At 41.0% G+C, this 21,438-nt stretch overlaps 1 protein-coding gene across 1 annotated transcript in view; it reads left to right on the top strand.

Moving 5' to 3' along the window:
- LOC114656077 (solute carrier family 35 member E2B-like) overlaps positions 1-21,438 on the top strand; it is a 105,871-nt gene that overhangs the window by 78,168 nt on the left and 6,265 nt on the right. The window contains exon 8 of the mRNA XM_028807485.2: positions 16,226-16,371. Within this exon, the coding sequence (XP_028663318.1) occupies positions 16,226-16,371 (146 nt within the window). The remainder of the gene's footprint in view (positions 1-16,225; positions 16,372-21,438) is intronic.

The following is a 21,438-nucleotide window of genomic DNA, read 5'->3' as shown; positions in this document are numbered from 1 at the left end:
TACTGTACTTTTAAGCACAGCTCTGATGATGACATCAGGGTGTTTATGGAAGCAGAGATACTGGAAAACTTGATGATGATATTATTCCCAAAGTAACCTTTAGGACTCTACCAAATCAGATAACATTGGTGGATAAAACTATTTGGGAAGCACCTTTGTGCACAACTTGGATTTGTGTCTGTTAACATGAATGATTACAAAGTGACCTCATACAATCTAAGGAGACCTATGAAAAAACACTAAATGGCATTATAGGGAAAAAGTGAAATCACAATTTGAATAGTCCAATCCCAAGCACGTGTAGCTAATAAAGTGACTACCTCCACCACGGTGAGCAACACCTCTCTGACTGGTGAGCTTAATAATTTCTATGTGCACTTCGAAGTGAGTGCTGCTAATGCTGGCCAGTGGCAATAAAACACATCTGTGATAGGTGCTACGCCCAGTGAGAAAACAGCACTCTGTCAAACACCACGTAAGGAGAGCTATTAGGTCAGTGAACACCACCACGATGAGGGTAGGTTGAGATGGCATCCCAGGAAGTGATTTTAAGATCTATGCTGATTAGTGTGCACTAGTATTCACAGTAACATTTAATGTCTCTTTAAACCAGTCTGTCATATCAACATATGTAGCTGTGGGTGGGTAACGCAGGATCAAGCATGGGTAAAATGCGTGCCAAAAGAAATTTCTCAGTCCAAAAGTTTGTTTTAAAAGATAGAAAATGAACTGTGGACTGATAGCTTTGCTTCATTGTAACATGAAGATGATGGCTAACATTCACAGTAAATGCAGTAATTGTGTTGAATTGGTCGGGTTTAGAACTGACTATCAGTTGTCTCAAAAATACAGTGAATTGTACTTAAGGATTGAGACAAAGGACTTTTCTTTAGAAATTATTCGCCATAAAAACAGACTCCGGACTGGAGCTAGGAGTCAGCTTTTCTCTAATCAAAATCCTTCAACAGACTAACATCAAAATGCTATGGCCCAGATGGAACAAGTTTTTCCTTGCTTCACTACTGTGCTGAGTAACACTCTCCAGTGTCCCACTCCATATTTGAAATGTCTCTGGATTTGCAGCAGGAGTCCAATCTCTGGAAGCGGGTAAATGTTATGCCATTAGGAAAAACTACACACCCAGAAGCATGAAGTATTAAGTTACATCAGACCAGTCGACTTAGCTTGTCATATCATTAAATCCTTAGAAACGTTAATTAAGAGACAACTACTTAGCAAAACCCAGGCCTATCTGGAACTTTTATCAGTTTTCATATAGAGCAAAGAGGGGGTCGGAAGATGCCAAAGTGACACTTCTCAATGTACTGTACTAGCATGTGGAAAGACCTAAAGAAAAAAACACACAAGTTGCCGTTTAATGATTTCCCATCTGCTTTGTAAAAAATTCAACCCCACATATTTGACGACAGACTGATTTATCTTAATATAGAACACATTTATAAGAAGGGGAAGACATGGCTGTTCTCCTAGGAAACACTATTGTTTAAAAGTGGACAAAACCATAATGACATTTTATCTGTTCTTGAATCTGTTATATGTATTCTTTTGCCTTGAGAGTTCTCACAGTCCTCTGCACCTGCACTTGGTGAGGAGCACTATGCAAGAACAAAGTAGTTTGAAATATTGTATTATATATCTGAAGTGGTAACGATAGCTTGGCCATCTAGCTTTGTGAGGAGAATTACTTGTGTTCTATTTTGTGCATTGTATTTACCCTATGTTTAGACACCCATTGCATGCCCAACCTGCCTGGTAGTGTTCTCTCTCTGAATTGCTTTTCCCAATATATCTTAGTTTTTTGGGTAGTTTTTCTTTGTCTTCTTAGGGAGTCAAGGCTGGGGGAACTGTCAAAAAACAGTGGCTGTTAAAGCCCATTGAGTCATTCCTGTGTGATTTTTGGTATATACAAGAAATATATTATTGTTGTTGTTGTCATTTGGCAACCTCAGCATTAAGAATATAATGTATTGTAACATTATAAAATTAGTAAAATTATGGTGTATTGCAGACCTCTGTCACTGAGCTATATTACAAACAAGTCAGAAAGAAAGCAGACTTGATTCCATTAGATGGTAGCTATCACATTCCTAGGAATTATAAGTGTTAGAACTTTTGTTACTTGTAGAGAAAGTGAGAGCGAGAGATAAGGGTGGTGGTGATTAGAAGCATGCGCTGTTACAGCATGTTGCCACACCCAACACATGACAAACCACCTCAGGATCCCAGATTAGGACCAGAGTGTAGCCATGCAGCAGGTGACACCACAGCACCACACTAGTTCAGATGGAATGGGATGTTGCAAATTTTTTTTTATTTATTATTGTGTACTGTTAAAGGTAATTTTTTATCTTTGTAAAAGATGTGTGTTTATATTTGATAACACTGGTTGTCATTTGGGTCTTGTCTTGTTTTCTTGTATCTGTTTAACAGTGTTTAATGTTTTGTACCTTCCTGCTGCAAACAAATTTCCTTCTGAGAGAGTAAAACTCTTTCTATCCTATGATTTGGAAGTTTGAGCATTTAATTTGTTTTAGATCATTAAAGGGTCTATTATCACAATTTAAGTCATTCAATATATTTGTAACAATGAGTCATATAAAAAATAACAGTGATAACAAAAATGTAGTAGACTAAATTAAATACACACTTTTTAACAGTACTTTAAAATATTTTATTTTTTTATCCATCCATCCATCCTCTTCCGCTTATCTGAGGTCGGATCGCGGGGGCAGCAGCTTGAGCAGAGATACCCAGACTTCCCTCTCTTCGGCCACTTCTTCTAGCTCTTCCGGGAGAATCCCAAGGCGTTCCCAGGCCAGCCGGGAGACATAGTCCCTCCAGAGTGTCCTGGGTCTTCCCCGGGGCCTCCTTCCGGTTGGATGTGCCCGGAACACCTCACCAGGGAGGCGTCCAGGAGGCATCCTGATCAGATGCCTGAGCCACCTCATCTGACTCCTCTCGATGCGGAGGAGCAGCAGCTCTACTCTGAGCCCCTCCCAGATGACTGAGCTTCTCACCCTGTCTTTAAGGGAGAGCCCAGACACCCTGCGGAGGAAACTCATTTCAGCCGCTTGTATTCGCGATCTTGTTCTTTCGGTCACTACCCATAGCTCATGACCATAGGTGAGGGTAGGAACATAGATTGACTGGTAAATTGAGAGCTTTGCCTTACGGCTCAGCTGCTTTTTCACCACAACAGACCGATGCAGAGCCTGCATCACTGCGGACGCTGCACCGATCCACCTGTCGATCTCACGCTCCATTCTTCCCTCACTCATGAACAATACCCCGAGATACTTGAACTCCTCCACTTGAGGCAGGATCTCGCTCCCAACCCTGAGAGGGCACTCCACCCTTTTCCGGCTGAGGACCATGGTCTCGGATTTGGAGGTGCTGATTCCTATCCCAGCCGCTTCACACTCAGCTGCGAACCGATCCAGAGGGAGCTGAAGATCACGGCCTGATGAAGCAAACAGGACAACATCATCTGCAAAAAGCAGTGACCCAATCCTGAGTCCACAAAACCGGACCCCCTCGACACCCTGGCTACGCCTAGAAATTCTGTCCATAAAAGTTATGAACAGAATCGGTGACAAAGGGCAGCCCTGGCCGAGTCCAACTCTCACTGAAAACAGGTTTGACTTACTGCCAGCAATGCGGACCAAGCTCTGACACCGATTGTACAGGGACCGAACAGCCCTTATCAGGGGGTCCAGTACCCCATACTCCCGGAGCACCCCCCACAGGATTCCCCGAGGGACACGGTCGAACGCCTTTTCCAAGTCCACAAAACACATGTAGACTGGTTGGGTGAACTCCCATGCACCCTCCAGGACTCTGCTAAGGGTGTAGAGCTGGTCCACTGTTCCGCGACCAGGACGAAAACCACACTGTTCCTCCTGAATCCGAGGTTCGACTATCCGACGGATCCTCCTCTCCAGAACCCCCGAATAGACTTTTGCAGAGAGGCTGAGGAGTGTGATTCCTCTGTAGTTGGAACACACCCTCCGGTCCCCCTTCTTAAAGAGGGGGACCACCACCCCGGTCTGCCAATCCAGAGGCACTGTCCCTGATATCCATGCGATGTTGCAGAGACGTGTCAACCAAGACAGCCCTACAACATCCAGAGCCTTGAGGAACTCCGGCCGTATCTCATCCACCCCTGGGGCCCTGCCACCAAGGAGTTTTTTGACCATCTCGGTGATCTCAGTCCCAGAGATGGGGGAGCCCACCTCCGAGTCCCCAGGCTCTGCTTCCTCATTGGAAGGCATGTTAGTGGGATTTTTTTTAGTAAAAATTTTTTTTTAATATTAACATACCCAAATAGTCCTGTGGTGGCTCAATAGCTTTCACAGACAGCAGATTCTAATTCAAGTGATACAAAATGACAATGATAGTGTTTTAACAATGAACTACAACCAAGATAGAGATACAAATATTAATTCACCAGAACCTCTAAGCAGAAAAGGACTTGCAACAGGCCTGATCTCCTGTACCTTATGTCATAGATTTACTGTTGCAAGCCAAATATAGACCTTAGTTGTTTTTCTTATTTGTTTTTATTATAATGTGTTGATTTCTTTTTTCTTTTTTTTTCTTTTTATTTATCAATTTTATTGTAATCATTCCATACAAATAGATCAATTTATACACAAAAGGATTGAAGACAAATCAAACCCCACCCTTGAGAAGGAGAGCATGGCCAAAGGAGAATTGCTAAGGGCTTTTTAATAGGGCAACAATAAACAAGGAAAAAATATATAAATATAAATAAATAAATGGAGAAGGAAAAGAAATGTGGAAATAATTATTTCTTCTTATTCTAAAATATTATTGATTAGATCCTGCCAGGTTTTGAAAAAAATCTGTACAAATCCTCTAACTGAGAATTTGATTTTTTCCAATTTCAAATAATATAAAACATCGGTTTCCCACTGACTTAGCAGAGGAGAGTTAGGATTCTTCCAATTTAACAAAATAAGTCTGCGTGCCAAAAGTATAGTGAGTGCAGTCACAGTTTGCTTGTCCTTCTCCACTTCAAGTCCATCTGGAAGAACACCAAACACAGCTGTTAATGGGTTAGGAGGGATTGTGATACCAAGGCTGTCTGAAAGGCACTTAAAAATTTTGGTCCAAAATGATGTTAATTTGGTGCATGCCCAAGAGATGTGACCCAGTGAGGCAGGAGCTTGGTTGTAGCGTTCGCAGGTTGGATCGTGCCCTGGAAACATTTTGGACAGTTTTAAACGAGACAGATGAGCTCGATATATAATTTTTAGTTGAATAATTCTATGCTTTGCGCATATGGAGCGCGAGTGAATTCTCTGCAATGCTACCTTCCACTCCTTTTCTGATATGTTAATTAAGAGATCTTTTTCCCATTGTCTTCTTGGATCTTTGAAAGGAAGGGATTTTATATAATGCGGAAATGGTATCTAATTCCTCGAAACTGACCAGTATTTTTTTGAGCATGGTGGAGGGTACGAGATGAGGAAAATCGGGCAGTTTCTGTTTAACAAAGTTTCTAATTTGAAGATAGTGAAAGAAATGTGTAGCTGGGAGGTTGAATTTGGAACGTAATTGTTCAAAAGATGCAAATATGTTGTCTATATAAGGATCTCTGAGCATTTTAATCCCAAATCTTTTCCAGGTATTAAAAACTGGATATGTTTGCGAGGGTTGAATGAGGTGGTTCTCCTGCAGGGGTGCCACAGATAAAAGATTTTCCATCTTAAATTGCTTTCTAAATTGGTTCCATATTCTGAGTGAGTAAAGCACAATTGGGTTATTAGTACAGGGTAGGATTCAAAAGTAATGAGCCTTTGTTCAAAAAGACAAATTTATTGAGCAAATCGGTACAACTAATTAATAGTCTTCAAAATAGGCACCTCCTGCATCAATACACTTTAGTAGGCGGCTTTTCCATGACTCGAAGGCGTCCACGTAGGCCTGTTCCGGGATGGCTGCAAGGGCTGCCTTGACATTTGCTTGGATGTCCTCGATCGAGTCGAAGCGTTTTCCTTTCAGCGCTGATTTTAAGCGCGGAAACAAGAAGAAGTCAGAAGGCGACATGTCCGGACTGTAGGGAGGCTGGGGGACCACTGGAACGTTCACCCGGGCCAGGTAGGCGCTCACGATGAAGGCGGTGTGGCTGGGCGCGTTATCGTGGTGAAGCTTCCAGCTGTCCTTGATGTCCCTTCGCTTGCGCGCGACGCTTCTTTTCAGCCTTTTCAGGACTTCCAAGTAGTAAGCAGCATTCACGGTCTGTCCTTGCGGGACAAACTCGTAGTGGATGATCCCCTTCACTCCGAAGAAGGCAATGAGCATGGTCTTCGTCTTCAACGCGTACCGTTGCTCTAACAAACTTTCCATTCCACCGTGTAACGCACTACTGCACAGGGGTTCCCGTCAAGGCCGATCCTACCGCTCCGAAAGCTCGGAGCGGTAGGAGCTCCGTTGCGTTGTGAAGCCAACACCCACCGTTGCTGTCGCTGGCAAGTGGGGCGCGCGGCGAGGTACGTTCGTGTCAGAACAAAATGAGGCTCATTACTTTTGAATCCTACCCTGTATATTTGCGATAACTTGCATTTATTGGAGCGCAGAGCAGGGAGTATAAAGAGTACTACAGGATTTTACTTCTATTACGGACCAATCCTGTGTATGTTCATTTATTTGTGTCCAGGTTTTTATGGCTTGTATGTTTGCTGCCCAGTAATAAAACTGAAAATTAGGTAGAGCCATGCCACCTTCTGCCTGAGGTCTTTGTAGGGTCACTCTTCAGATACATGAGTGTTTTGAGTTCCAAATAAATGAGGATATAGTTTAATCTGATTGCTTAAAAAATGATTTATTGATATATATATCGGAATGTTTTGAAATAAAAAAAGAAGTTTAGGAAGGATATTCATCTTAACAACGTTAATTCATCCGGCTAGAGTGAGATGAAGGGTTGACCATCTATGCAAGTCTTGCTTAATTTTTTCCATACAGACGGCAAAATTATGTTGATAAAGAGCTTTATGTTTACTTGTGATATTTACCCCAAGGTATTTAAACTGATCTGCTATGGTAAAAGGTAGGGTGTCCAATCTAATATTATATGCTTGTTAATTCACTGGAAAGAGTATACTTTTATTCAGATTAATTCTGAGACTGGATATCTTTTGAAATTCTGTAAGTGCTGTTAAAACTGCAGGCACAGTGTTTTCTGGGTCTGATATATATAAAACCATATCATCTGCATATAGAGAAATTTTCTGTTCCAGACCTTCTGTGATAATCCCCTTTATCTGATAAGAATTTTGACAGTCGACCGCCAGTGGTTCAATGGCGATTGCAAACAGCAGTGGTGACAAGGGGCATCCTTGTCTGGTGCCACATTCTAGCTTAAAGTAGTCTGAACAAATGTTGTTAATACAAACTGAAGCTTCAGGATTGGTATATAGTAGTTTGATCCATGCACACATATTCGGGCCAAACCCAAATTTCTCCAATGCAGTGAAAGGTAGTTCCATTCAATCATATCAAATGCTTTTTCTGCATCTAGTGATAATAATATCTCTGGGGTGTTTGACTTTGTTGGTGAATATATTACATTAAATAGGCGTCGGGAGATTGGAAGATGAGTGTCGGCCTTTAATAAATCCAGTTTGATCCTGTGATATTACCGAAGGCAGCACTTTCTCCATCCTTCAAGCTATAATTTTTGAGAGTATCTCAACATCATTATTCAGGAGTGAAATCGGTCTGTATGATGCACATTGTAACAAGTCCTTATTTTGTTTAGGAAAGACAGTGATTAATGCTTGATGAAAAGTTTGAGGTAGAATTTGATTGTCTCTAGCTTCTGTAAATCTTGCCAATAAGAGGGGAGCTAGCTGAGTGGAGAATTTCTTATAAAATTCTACAGGGTAGCCATCAGGACCTGCTGATTTCCCGCTTTAAAGTGACTTTATAGCATCTAGTAATTCTGATAGGGTCAGAGGTTTATCCAGTTCCTCAGCAATTGAAGTATCTATTTGTGGTTTCTGTAATGTATCCAGAAATGCATTAGATAGTGTGTTGTCTTCTTTGAACTCAGAAGAATATAAGATTTTATAGTAATCTCTAAATGTGTGCATTTTATTTTTATGGTCAATGATTTCTTCTCCATTCGTGTTGGTGATTACTGGGATTGCATTGCGAACTTCTTGCTTGTGGATTTGTTGAGCTAAAAGCTTATTAGCTTTCTCTCCGTGTTCATAGTAATGATGTCTTGACTTATAAGTAAGTTGTTCAGTTTCTTTAGTTGTCAAGATGTTGAGTTCTGTATGCAGAGCCTACCTTTTCCTGTGAAGAGCCTCACTTGGACACCTGGCTTGTTCTTCATCTATTCTAGTAATTTCGCTTCTTAGTTCTGACACTTTCTTGGTTTCTAATTTATTTCTGTGGGAAAGATATGAAATAATCTGTCCTCTTAAGAAGGCCATTAGAGTTTCCCAGAGTGTTCCTGCAGAAACCTCTGAGGGTGTGTTTGTCTCTATGAAGAAGCTGATTTGTTTGGATATAAATTCTGTGCAGTTCTCGTCTGCTAATAGAAGAGGGTTAAGACGCCATCTGCGAGGTGAGTGTGAGTGGCTTAATGATTTTAGCTCCAAGGCTAGAGGGGCATGGTCGGAGATAATAATTGTGTAGTATTTGCATGATTTAATCATAGGAAAAAATTATCTATAAAAAAATAATCAATTCTTGAGTAGCTATGATGCACTGGTGAGTAGAACGAATATGTTCTTGAGTTTGGGTTAAGAAACCTCCAGCGGCCTGATAAGTTGTGATCAGTTACAAACTGTGTAATTGTTTTGCAGTGTTAGATGTCGTCCCCCCTGTGACGGGAGTCCTATCTAAGAGTGGATTTAAAACACAATTAAAGTCCCCAGCCATTATAATTTTATGAGTGTTCACATTGGGAATGGATGCAAATAGATTTTGCATGAATTCCTTATCATCAACATTGGGTGCATAAACATTTATCAAAATCATTTTACTGTTAAATAAGTTGCCCATGACCATCACATATCTCCCTTCAGGGTCCGATACTACATCTGATGCTACAAATGGGACTGTTCTGTGTATGAGAATTCACACACCTCTAGTTTTCTTTGTAAAGCTAGAATGAAACATTTGGCCAGTCCAGTCTTTTTGTAGTCTGGACTGATCCTTGCTTAGTAAGTGGGTCTCCTGTAAAAATACTATTTTAGCGTTTAAGCCTGTTAGGTGAGAGCATACTTTCTTTCTCTTCAATTCGTGATTCAGGCCTTTAACATTCCAGCTCACAAAGTTAACTGTCCCATCATGGAGACGTTGATTCTGAGTTTTTAATGTCATTTTATAGTCTTAACTGGTAGTGAGGCAGTTTTAATCTTAATTTCAAATTTCCCCACGAGTTATTGCCATATAGCCTATTGTTATGTTGATATTTATAGTTATAAGGATTAGAAGAATAGATTTGATACAGCCTGCTCTCCTTCTCTCCCCCCCCCATTATCCCCCCCCCCCCCCCCCCCCCATTTTGCCTGCCCGCCTGAGGCTAGATCCGACTTCGCAATGTCCCAGTCCTCTGACATACGAAGAGACAGAGCATGTCCAAAACAAAACAAGACCCCCCCCCCCTCCGCAGGCGGCATTTGAGAATTAAAACAAAGTAGAGATATATATTGCAGCTAAAGTCTAAATACTATCTGCCCAAAATATAATCATTAACAGTCTTTAAGCTTAAAACATAACCTTCAGCAATTTTAATTTATTAAGATAATAAAATAATGAACCCTGGGAATGGTTTTAAAAAGTGGTCTAGGTTTCACATAGTAGATAACTAATGCAATAGTAGAAATAGCAATTAACCAAGGGTATGATGTTAAACAGTCTACTTTAGGGTAGTAAAAAAAAAAAAAAAAACCCTTTGATTACTTTCACACTTCTACACACTCACGTCTATAGCTGTAATTAAAACATAAACATATAGTGTCCAAGTAAAGAAAAGGTTGTATAATTATAATATCCGTCTCTTTAAAAGTGGATCAGACAGCAGATAAGTCCTTCCTATGCCATGAGAGAATACGGCTCATTATTGACTTTCAAAAGAGTGTCGGGAACAGCTTCTTTAATTCCTTTTCAGCTTCCTCCTTGCTTGAAAATACATAATATTTGTCTTGAACTTCCATTTTCAATTTAGCAGGAAACAAGAGGCTGTATTTGATACCGGCTTTCCGTAGCAGCTTTTTAATGTCGAAGTAGGCTGCGCGTTTTGCAACTGTTAAAGGCGAGAAGTCAGGGAAAATACAAATGAGATTATATTCAAATATAATCTCTTGCTCGTGTCTGAGAAGTGCCATCACATCAAGCTTACATTGTAATCGCTCGAAGCGAACATTAAAGGACCTGGGTTTAAAGGTGTTTGATCTGAGTATGCGATAAGCTGCTGCTGTCTCGGTATCTAATTTAAAGTTATCTCCAGTTATTTTAGAGAGTAATTCTACTGCAAATTTCACTGGGTTTGAACTTTCTCGTTTCTCAGGTATACCTTCAATTCTTATATTATTCCTTCTGCACCCATCTTCCAGGGCCGCAAGTCTGTCTCCGAGTTTTTTGCATTCGGAATTCGCAGCTGTAGCTTTTTCATCGGCGTTAGATGCCAATTGTTCCGCTGTTTCAGCTGGAGCCGTGAATGCCTGCTTAACGTCCTCCAGCTGATCTGTAACATCATTCAACTGATCGGCAAGTTTTTTCAGTTTGGATCTATTTTCTTCAATGTGTTCCTCTAATTTCTCCACTATGCCTTTAAAGGTCACATCAAAACATTCAAATAGACGCATTTCCCGGGTTTTGTTATCCTTCTTAAGCTCACTTAAGGCCGTAGCCGTGGCAGTGGCCAGTATAGCGATCATCTCTTTCAGTTTGGACAGTTCGCTTCGGATTTCGTGCTCCGCTAGTGGAATAGCAGATGCTGCGGGCTCGCGATGAGTAGATGAGAGCACATACTGCAGGGCCTTTTCTAATCTTGAATGATCCTCAGAAATCGGTCATCCATCGAGACCTGTATCACTTGCACCCTCGCTCCCATTTTCACTCTCGACAGGAGACGATGCAGTGGAGCAGTGTCCTAGGAAGTCTGCGCATTCGTCTGCCTGTTCTAGGTCAGTCCCCGAGAGGCCATACCTCGTACTCGGGTCAGACGTCTGTACAGACTTTGATGCAGCTTTAAGTTTCTTTTCCGGTTCTTTCTGACTTCTCTTCTTGTTACTCATGTTTATATATTGTAGTGGAAGTTCCTTGGGTCGGGTAAATACAGGATACCTCTAAATAATAATAAATACGTGGGAAAATAAAGCCACTGCTAATGGAGCTCTGCTTCAGACGTCCATCTCCTGTAACGGCTGAGGCCAACTCCAATGTGTTGATTTCAATAGACCATATTTCTTGATCAAGGAATGTAAATAATCTTGTCCCCCTTTTATATGAATTTTCACTTTTATTTAGCATATGAATTACTTTTATATTTCATTTTAAGCAATTCATTTCTTTGCTTGACTTTAATATAGAGTGTCTTTCTTTAGGAGAAAAAGAAGACAAAATGGCCATTTTGAACAATACTACACATCATTCCTATGACAAATAATTAAGTGTTTTTAGCCAATGAATTATTAGACAGAAATGTGTCAAGAAATTCTCTTGTTTTATAATCATTTAAGTCAGAAGCTTTTTTATATCCTTCCTTTTTGTAATTTTTGTGTTTGTTTGAGGGGTGGGCTAGTTTTATTTTGTTTGTTATAATATTTCTATATTTCTTGAGCTTCTATAAGAGATAAATTATATCTGCCTGTCTGTCATATAACTGCCTTCAGGATATGGCACATGTGATGCACATTATTTTCTTAAAGTCATACTTTTAAAACACAAATAGAGACTTTCTTTAAATATTTTTTACAGTTTTAGAAGAAAAAGTTAAGCATATTAAACAGGGTGATTTTGGTACACTGTGTAACTTACTACCAAGTACTAGGAAAATGAGCCTGGACTTGGCCAGACTCCAAGACCAGGCTGTTTCTAATGAGTTTGCACGCAGTTTGTGATGTGGGAAACCTTTCATGACAAGACCCTGAAGGGTATTCTGAGGATTGGGTTGGTGTTACCGGTGTTCCCAGAAGGAGGTGTTTCATCTCGCAGGGCACCCTGGATATCATTGAGAGGAGTTGCAGCGCACGGCTCAATGGCAACTCTTGTCTGCACTGGGGACTGAGAAGGACGGCTGTGAGGGCTCTGAGGGCAGATAAAGAGGCGTTTGTTAGAGGAATCTGTGAGCAAGTGACACACCATCTGTGGTCTAGCGACCCATATCCTGCTTACAGAGGATTCGAAGCATTACGCACATCCGAATCTGTTCCTTGGAGAGTCGCAGTCAGGGCGGCTGATGGAACGGTCCTCACGTGTGACACTGCAGTTGTGACCTTCTGGGCTGGCTACTTTGAGCAGTTGTTCAAATCTGATCCTCCGGCTAGGACGTTGGATATCTCTGATCCTCCAATTAGCTGTGAACCACCCAATCTCATTGAGATTGCACAGGTGGTGAACCAGCTAAGGGGAGGAAAGGCTGCAGGGATCTGTGGTATCTGGGGTGAACTTCTCCAGGCTGGTGGTAAGGCTGTCCTCCTGGCATTGCAAGCAACCTTTGCTTCCATTTGGAAGACTGGCATCATCCCAACTGACTGGAAAACAGGACTTGTCATCCCTATCTGGAAAGGGAAGGGTGATCGCCTACATTGCGGCAACTGCAGAGGGATAACACTGCTCTCAGTACCGGGTAAGGTCCTTGCTAGAGTTGTCCTCAATAGGATCTGTGATCACTTGCTCACCTGTCAGCGACCGGAACACTCTGATTTTACACCTAAGAAGTCTACCATCGACCACAACCTGGCACTGAGTTTTCTCATAGAGCATAAATGCGAATATCAGCAGAGTTTCTTTGTAGCCTTTGTCGATTTTCGTAAAGCGTTCGACTCGGTTGATCAAGCTGCCCTGTGGGACATCTTGAGGGTTCGCGGGATCTCCTCAAGGTTGCTGGATATCATGAGCAGTCTGTACACTGGTACTGTGAGTGCTGTGCAGAGTGGAGGCAGAACCTCTGTGTTTTTCCCAGTTGATTCTGGGGCTCGTCAGGGGTGTGTTCTTGCTCCTACTCTGTTCAATTCTTGTATGGACTGGGTGTTGGGCAAGGTCGTGGGGTCCAGAGGCTGTGGGGCATCAGTTGGTGAAGAAAAATTCATAGATCTGGACTTTTCTGACGATGCTGTAAGCTTCGCGGAGTCAATGGAGACTCTGATCGGGCCTTTCGAGAGACTGAGCGAGGAGTTTGTGTGTCTGGGCTTATGAGTGTCCTGGATAAAAACCAAGATCCAGGCCTTTAATGACCTCTTGGGCATAGCAAGCAGCTGTGTGTCTGTCTGGGGAGAATGTGTCAACCTTGTTGAGAGGTTTACTTACCTTAGCAGTGACATTCATGTCTCTGGTGAGTCTTCTTATAAAGTTAGTAGATGGATTGGGAGAGCATGGGGGGGTCATGAGGTCGCTGGAAAGGGATGTGTGGTGCTCCCGATATCTATGCAAAAGAATGAAGGTCCATGTCTTTAGAGTCCTGGTGCTTCCTGTCTTGCTGTATGGTTGTGAGACATGAACACTATGCAGTGACCTGAGACGAAGCCTGGACTCCTTTGGTACTGTGTCTCTCCGGAAAATCCTCGGGTACCATTTTGTTTGACTTTGTGTCGAATGAGTGGTTGCTCATGGATTCCTGAATGAGGCATATTACCTGCATTTTGAAGGATCATCAGTTTACGGCACTAAGGCCATATGGCATGTTTCCCCGAAGGTGATCAAGCTCGAAGGATCCTCATTGCTGGGGACCCGAGTGGCTGGACCAGGCCAAGGGGTCACCACGTAACACCTGGCTGCAGCAGATAGATGGTCATTTCCGGAGGGAGGGACTGGACCGCGTGTCTGCCTGGGGGGTTGCCAACTGGGATCCCACGCTGTTTCGTTGCATGGTGAGTGCGGCAACGCACTGTACCAGTGCATGCTCTCCAACTTGACTTGACTTGACTTGATTTGTGTAACAGAACATGAAAACAGTGCAAATAGAATACTGCTGGAAGCATTTATTTAATTAGTAAAATAATTAGTGGTTAAGATTAGTAAATAAAAATTAAACTATCAAGCCAGTTAAGGTCACTATTGAATCTTCAAGTAATTTGTTTAAACATGAGTTTAGTGTATCTGCAAAAAGAACACATTTAAGTAAGTTTAAGAATCCCATTGTTAACAGCAAGCACAGAAGAATTATTACATTTAAGGGGAAGATGTGCAGTAATTTCATAAAGTATTTAATCCCTTTCACTTTCTGTACACTTTTTTATTTTGTTGTATATTTAATTTAAAATTTTTAAACTTACGATTTCTACCCATGAATCTATCAACACTAAATAACCCATAATGATAAAGTAAAAACATATTTTCAGAAAGGTTTGCAAATTTGTCAAAAATCAAAAAATTAGCAAAATCTCACATTCATACCAATATTGAGACCCTTAATTCAGTACTTTGTAGAAGCTCCTTTTGCATTACAGTTTCAAGCTATCTTAGGTAAGTCGCTACAAACTTTGCACATGTGTATTTGGACAGTTTGTTTTTCATTTTGGCCGACCTTCTCAAGCAAATGGAATGCATCTGACCACCATTGAAGGTGCCATGACAGAGGCTATGAACGTGTTTTTACTTCCATTTAAAATTAAATCTACAATACAATACATTGTGCAGAAAGTCAGTGGGTCTGAATACTTTTTGAATGTACTATAATTCCTGCTTGATGTTAGTAGTTGCAGTGACTTCTGAAATATTAATAAAAAAAGTTTACATGTTTAATCGTCTCTTGCCATTTTGGTTAAAACTGCATCCTGTGTTACTATTAACACTAAAAACATGTCCAACAGGCTTCGTGAGAGAGATTTTTTCATTATTAAAATAAAGGAAAATATTAAGAATAAAAGCATGCATCATGCAAAAAAATATTAGACAGAATTAAATACATCATATTTAATTTTAAGTTTTTTGATATATTTACTAGGACAATTGTACTACAGTAATCCCTCCTCCATCGCGGGGGTTGCGTTCCAGAGCCACCCGCGAAATAAGAAAATCCGCGAAGTAGAAACCATATGTTTATATGGTTATTTTTATATTGTCATGCTTGGGTCACAGATTTGCGCAGAAACACAGGAGGTTGTAGAGAGACAGGAACGTTATTCAAACACTGCAAACAAACATTTGTCTCTTTTTCAAAAGTTTAAACTGTGCTCCATGACAAGACAGAGATGACAGTTCAGTCTCACAATTAAAAGAATGCAAACATATCTTCCTCTTCAAAGGAGTGCGCGTCAGGAGCAGATCATGTCACAGAGATAGAGAAAAGCAAACAAATCAATAGGGCTGTTTGGCTTTTAAGTATGCGAAGCACCGCGGCACAAAGCTGTTGAAGGCGGCAGCTCACACCCCCTCCGTCAGGAGCAGGGAGAGAGAGAGAGAGAGAGAGACAGAGTTTGTTTTTCAGTCAAAAATCAATACGTGCCCTTCGAGCTTTTAAGTATGCGAAGCACCGTGCAGCATGTCGTTTCAGGAAGCAGCTGCACAAAAGATAGCAACGTGAAGATAATCTTTCAGCATTTTTAGACGAGCGTCCGTATCGTCTAGGTGTGCGAACAGCCCCCCTGCTCAATCCCCCTACGTCAGGATCAGAGAAAGTCAGCGCAAGACAGAGAGAAAAGTAAGCTGGGTAGCCTCTCAGCCATCTGCCAATAGCGTCCCTTGTATGAAATCAACTGGGCAAACCAACTGAGGAAGCATGTACCAGAAATTAAAAGACCCATTGTCCGCAGAAATCCGGGAACCAGCAAAAAATCCGCGATATATATTTAAATATGCTTACATATAAAATCCGCAATGGAGTGAAGCCGCTAAAGGCGAAGCGCGATATAGCGAGGGATTACTGTATGTGATTAAATTGTAAGGGATTAATAAGGGATATTTACAATAGGATTCATCAACTGATTAATTATGCAGGTTTTTTTTTTTGTATACTTTTAAATCTGTTATTGACAAAGTATTGTTGTTTACATTTCAGGACATTCCTGTAATTGGTAGGAGTGGTCGCACCTTTAATTTCAACCAAGATATAGTATTGCTGCTTCTCTTTGATGGGATCCTGTTTCACCTTCAGAGTGTAACAGCATATGCTTTGATGGGCCGGATTTCTCCTGTTACATTTAGGTATGGATAACCCCAGTGAATGTATAGCATTTTTTTAAACCACCTAAATATAGAAATAATGTGCTTTCTACCTAATTGGTAAGCATATTTCTCAGTTCACTGTAATTTTTGTTAATGCGTCTTTTGTGTCCTCAATCAACTTTTACATGTTTTCCTGCCATTTTCACTGTGTAAGCACAAGTACGAATATCAGTAAGTACAGACAAATATCAATTTGTCTACCTTTGGGTGTCTTCCCATCTTGGCAAATCAACAACTAAAAAGAAAAATGTACATAGGCCTGTAAATTTGTTTTTTCTTTGTGAAGTCTTATTTCCTGTTTGTTAGATTTGAGAAATGAGATGAAAACAAAAACTCCAGGTAATGGCATTCTAGGAGATCATAAACTCCCATGAAGTCTAATTCCTTCAACCAAAACCAGCTGATGACTTGCTTATCCCCAAATGTTCTGCAGTTTCTTTCATCACATTTTTAAGTTCACAAAGGTGTAACTACAAAAACCTATGACATTCTACTGCTGTGTCAGTGACTATTGATATTTAATATTCTCAGGCACTTTTTCATCTCATTTAATGGACAGTACTGAAGGACAGTAGTTTCGTCAAAGTAACTGTGAAAAAAGTGCGGTGGTAGAATTCCAAGAAAGGAAACAGTATAGAAAAGGATTAACAAAGTTGGTAATGATTTATAAGCTTCATCTCTTGAATACTTAAGAAACATTGTTGCCGCATGATTGGACTAACAACCAACTAACCAATAACTAGAATGAGCAAAATTAAAATAGTAGTGTGGTGTTATGGGTCCACAGCTCTCCCAGCAAAGGCCAGTTCGTTTTTAAATAATCACCGCGCTCGCGGCTTAGCGAGGGGGCGTGGTGGCTGTAGCGAGCCGCAGGGCGATCTGCGGTGTGGCCGTTTCTCACCTAGTGCACTGGTGAGAGACTACCCACATCCGTGATTGTTCCTGTGGCTAATGGGCTGCAGCTGCTATGTCCTCTCTGCATATATAGAGAAGCCTGAGACAGTTAGAGAAGAAAGAAGAAAAAAAGAACGATGAAAAGAGTAAAAGTATAAAAAGAAAGAGAGAACGGGAGGTAGAGAGAAGACAGGAAGGAGGTGGAGAGAGCCGGAGTGAGGAAGAAGGAGAACAAGCGAGTTGGAGAAAACGGGCAGCTGGGAGGAGAGCCCACGAGGGGAGTGTTTGGCCGACACTCAGTGGGGCTGAGAAAGTAGTCACTCCAGCTGAGCGATTTAGGAGCTGGAGTGACCAGTGGAGAAGTCGACTGACCGTAGAAGGCAGCAGGAGTCGATGAGGCTTTGGACTGGTTTAGCCTCAGTGTGAGCGCCTTGGCTGCTGGGGAATGGACCAAAGTGTCGGTCTGGTTGGGAGCCCAACGAAGCCAAGGATCAGAGGGCTACCGGACCTGACTGAAGGGCACCTGTTCCTGCAGGTAGGCGACTCTCCTGTAGAGCAGCCCAGATGGACGTAGCAGGGGAGCCGCCATGGTAACAGAAGACACCGGGCTTTTTGGTTTTAACATATTGCTTCCTGTGACATTTTACCTCATGGTTTTTAGAAGAGTTTGTCTATCGATTTTAACCTTCACGTTTCATTTTATGGATTATTTATTTATTTAATTTGAGGCTTTTGAATGCACTACTGCACTTGATTTGGACACTGTTATGACTGTTTTAATAAAAGCACTGTTTGCACATTTGTTACATCATCCCCTTGTTCATTGTTATTGCCTTACTGTCTAGCTCATCGGTGACATTACCGACGGTGTTGGGTTCAAGGGCTCCCTAACAGCCGATGGGAGCACGGAGCTGAACCCGCATCGTCACAAGTAGTAGGTTTACAAGTTTGTTTTTAGATTCTGAAACTAATTACACCTTTCTAATACTAATTAATAATTAGTGTTAATTATAATAATACTTATTATAGTAATAATAATTAATAATAATTAATTGTGAATTTCCCATTGGGATTAATAAAGTATCTATCTATCTATCTATCTATCTATCTATCTATCTATCTATCTATCTATCTATCTATCTATCTATCTCTACTAGCAGGCAAATAATTTTTCAGTTTCAACCTGAACCCAAATGTTCTGCCTGCTCCAGTACAAGTAGCTTTATGTATAATTTAAATTTTTAAATGATCTGCATCGTCTTGTAATCAAAACACATATTTTGAGTATACATATAAATAAAATTCTTTTAATACAATAAAAAGTGCCAAAGCCATTTAAAGCTGTAGGAGCAGTATTTTCAAAGCAGCCTTATATATATATATATATATATATATATTTTATATACATACAGTGCATCCGGAAAGTATTCACAGCGCATCACTTTTTCCACATTTTGTTATGTTACAGCCTTATTCCAAAATGGATTAAATTCATTTTTTTCCTCAGAATTCTACACACAACACCCCATAATGACAACGTGAAAAAAGTTTACTTGAGGTTTTTACAAATTTATTAAAAATAAAAAAACTGAGAAATCACATGTACATAAGTATTCACAGCCTTTGCCAAAGTCGCCACCTGGATTTAACTAAGCAAATAGGTACGAGCCTCCTATTGGATAATTACTGCATGGGTGATTATTTTTCAGCTGGCAACAAGTTATTTAACCCCAACTGGTGCAATGAGTTGCTTCTCATTTCTTAAACAACCATGTCGAAAGACACATCTCGTGGTCATGGAAAAGATGTTAGTCTGTTTGAGAAGGGTCAAATCATTGGCAAGCATCAAGCAGAGAAAACATCTAAGGAGATTGCAGAAACTACTAAAATTGGGTTAAGAACTGTCCAACGCATTATTAAAAACTGGAAGGATAGTGGGGACCCATCGTCTTCGAAGAAGTAATGTGGCCGGAAAAAAATCCTGAATGATCGTGATCGGCTTAAACGTTTGGTGAAATCAAATCGAAGAAAAACAACAGTAGAACTCAGGCCTATGTTTAATAGTGAAAGTAAGAGCATTTCCACATGCACAATGCGAAGGGAACTCAAGGGATTGGGACTGAACAGCTGTGTAGCCGTAAGAAAACCACTAATCAGTTAGGCAAACCGGGAAAAAAGGCTTCAATTTGCTAGGGAGCATAAAGATTGGACTCTGGAGCAATGGAAGAAGGTCATGTGGTCTGATGAGTCCAGATTTACCCTGTTCCAGAGTGATGGGCGCATCAGGGTAAGAAGAGAGGCAGATGAAGTGATGCACCCATCATGCAAGATCTTGGCGAAAAATAAATGCAACACTGGATGGAACTAAATCTTGTGACATTGCAGAAGCTTATCGAAACAATGCCTCAGCGAATGCGTGCCATAATCAAAGCTAAAGGCGGTCCAACGAAATATCAGAGTGTGTGTGACCTTTTTTTTTGGCCAGGCAGTGTGTATATATATATATATATATATATATATATATATATATATATATATATATATATATATATATATATATATATATATATATATCTTTCTATCTATATATATCTTTCTATCTATATATCCCAAAGACCAGGTAGCAGGTATAGTATTTAGCAAGCAGGCCAGAAATGCAGTAATAGTTCAAAACTCCAAATCATCCCCTCCTTTGGCTTAATCATTCGACATATGTGAGATGAGCTTTGTAAGTCATTGAGTCAGTGGTTGGTACCTTTTCATACACTGTTTCTCATGTCTCCAAAAAGGTTGAAAATAGACATGAATGTTAATTATCTCTATATATAATCTTCATTTGGATCTTGATCTTTGTTTGTCCACGAATGAATTAGAAGAAGAAGCACTAGATGGCAGTAGAGAGACAGCTAAAACATAGGCATTGCATTAAGAATCTCCTCCAGGCTTACACTACTGAAGACTGTAGTACTCCAGTCACACCTCAAAACACAGACATTCAAACTAAACAAATTGTTGTGCTTTAAATTAACTAATCTTTATATATAATTTTCATTTGGATCTTGATCTTTGTTTGTCCGCGAATTCCACGCATGCGTAGACCACCTTCCAGTTTAGTACGTTGTTGTTACTCACGGATGTCAACAATGTGCCAGAATAACGAAAGGGGTGGTGGACAGTGTTACGCTGGTTAGCTCCTGAGGCCTGGTTAGAGAATGAGATTGCCGAAGATAAAAGGTACGTGCCTACGTAACATATGAATGAAAGAAAGACAGTGGGTAAAATGAATGACAACGTAACAGCACGTTCCGGAAATGATTATTGTTACGTTGTAGCCGGCGAGTGCTGCGCGTCTCACAGTTGTACCGTGGCTTGCTCACATGTCAGTGAAGTGATCCCTATTCATGCTTTAAAGAGCCTGGATACGTATGTGTCCCCCTTTTATAACCATTGCTCCGTGTATATTGCCTTACTCTTTGGATTGCCACAATGCAACCTGTGAGATTGGAGAAAGTTTGAGAAGAGATCGTGAGAGGAAACGACAGCGTCGTGAAAATGAGACGGACTGTGAACGGAGAGAAGCAGAAATGCTCCTATACCACCACATAATTACTGTTCGGACAGTGATTCCGAGTAGGCTGTTCCTATCGAATCAATGTCCAAGGGTTTTCTTTTGTAATTTTATTTCCCTTATAAAAAATCATAATGCTGTGCGACGAAGGGCCCAGTTCATGACTGGCAGCCGCGTTTAAACAGGGAGCCCTTCACAGACAACTTTAACACGCGCAACGTAGTTGGGCGCACATGGCTAGTCTGATATAAACTCAAAATGCACCCACCCAGCTGTGAATTGTAAATATACCTGTGCATATCAAGGGACTAGTTTGTCATGCATCTTCAGAGTTCGTGTGCATCTACCCTAGGTCCAGAGCCAATCCTAAATATAGCAGGTCTGCTTGTCCCCAGCTACAGATTCCAACTCTTCCTGGGGAATTCCAGGGCAGTCCCAAAATAGCCAAGAGATAGCATCCCTATTGCATGTCCTGGGTCTGCCACAGGGTCTCCATCCAGTGGGACATGCCCAGAGCAGCTCTTGAGGGAGCAGCCAGGGATTGCATTCGTACGACATACCTAAACCACCTTAGCTGTTTGTCC

Source organism: Erpetoichthys calabaricus, chromosome 8, assembly GCF_900747795.2.
Source record: "Erpetoichthys calabaricus chromosome 8, fErpCal1.3, whole genome shotgun sequence".
NCBI classification, from domain to species: Eukaryota; Metazoa; Chordata; class Cladistia; order Polypteriformes; family Polypteridae; genus Erpetoichthys; species Erpetoichthys calabaricus.
Note: the sequence above shows the minus strand (reverse complement) of the source record. Positions and strands in the feature narration are given on the sequence as shown.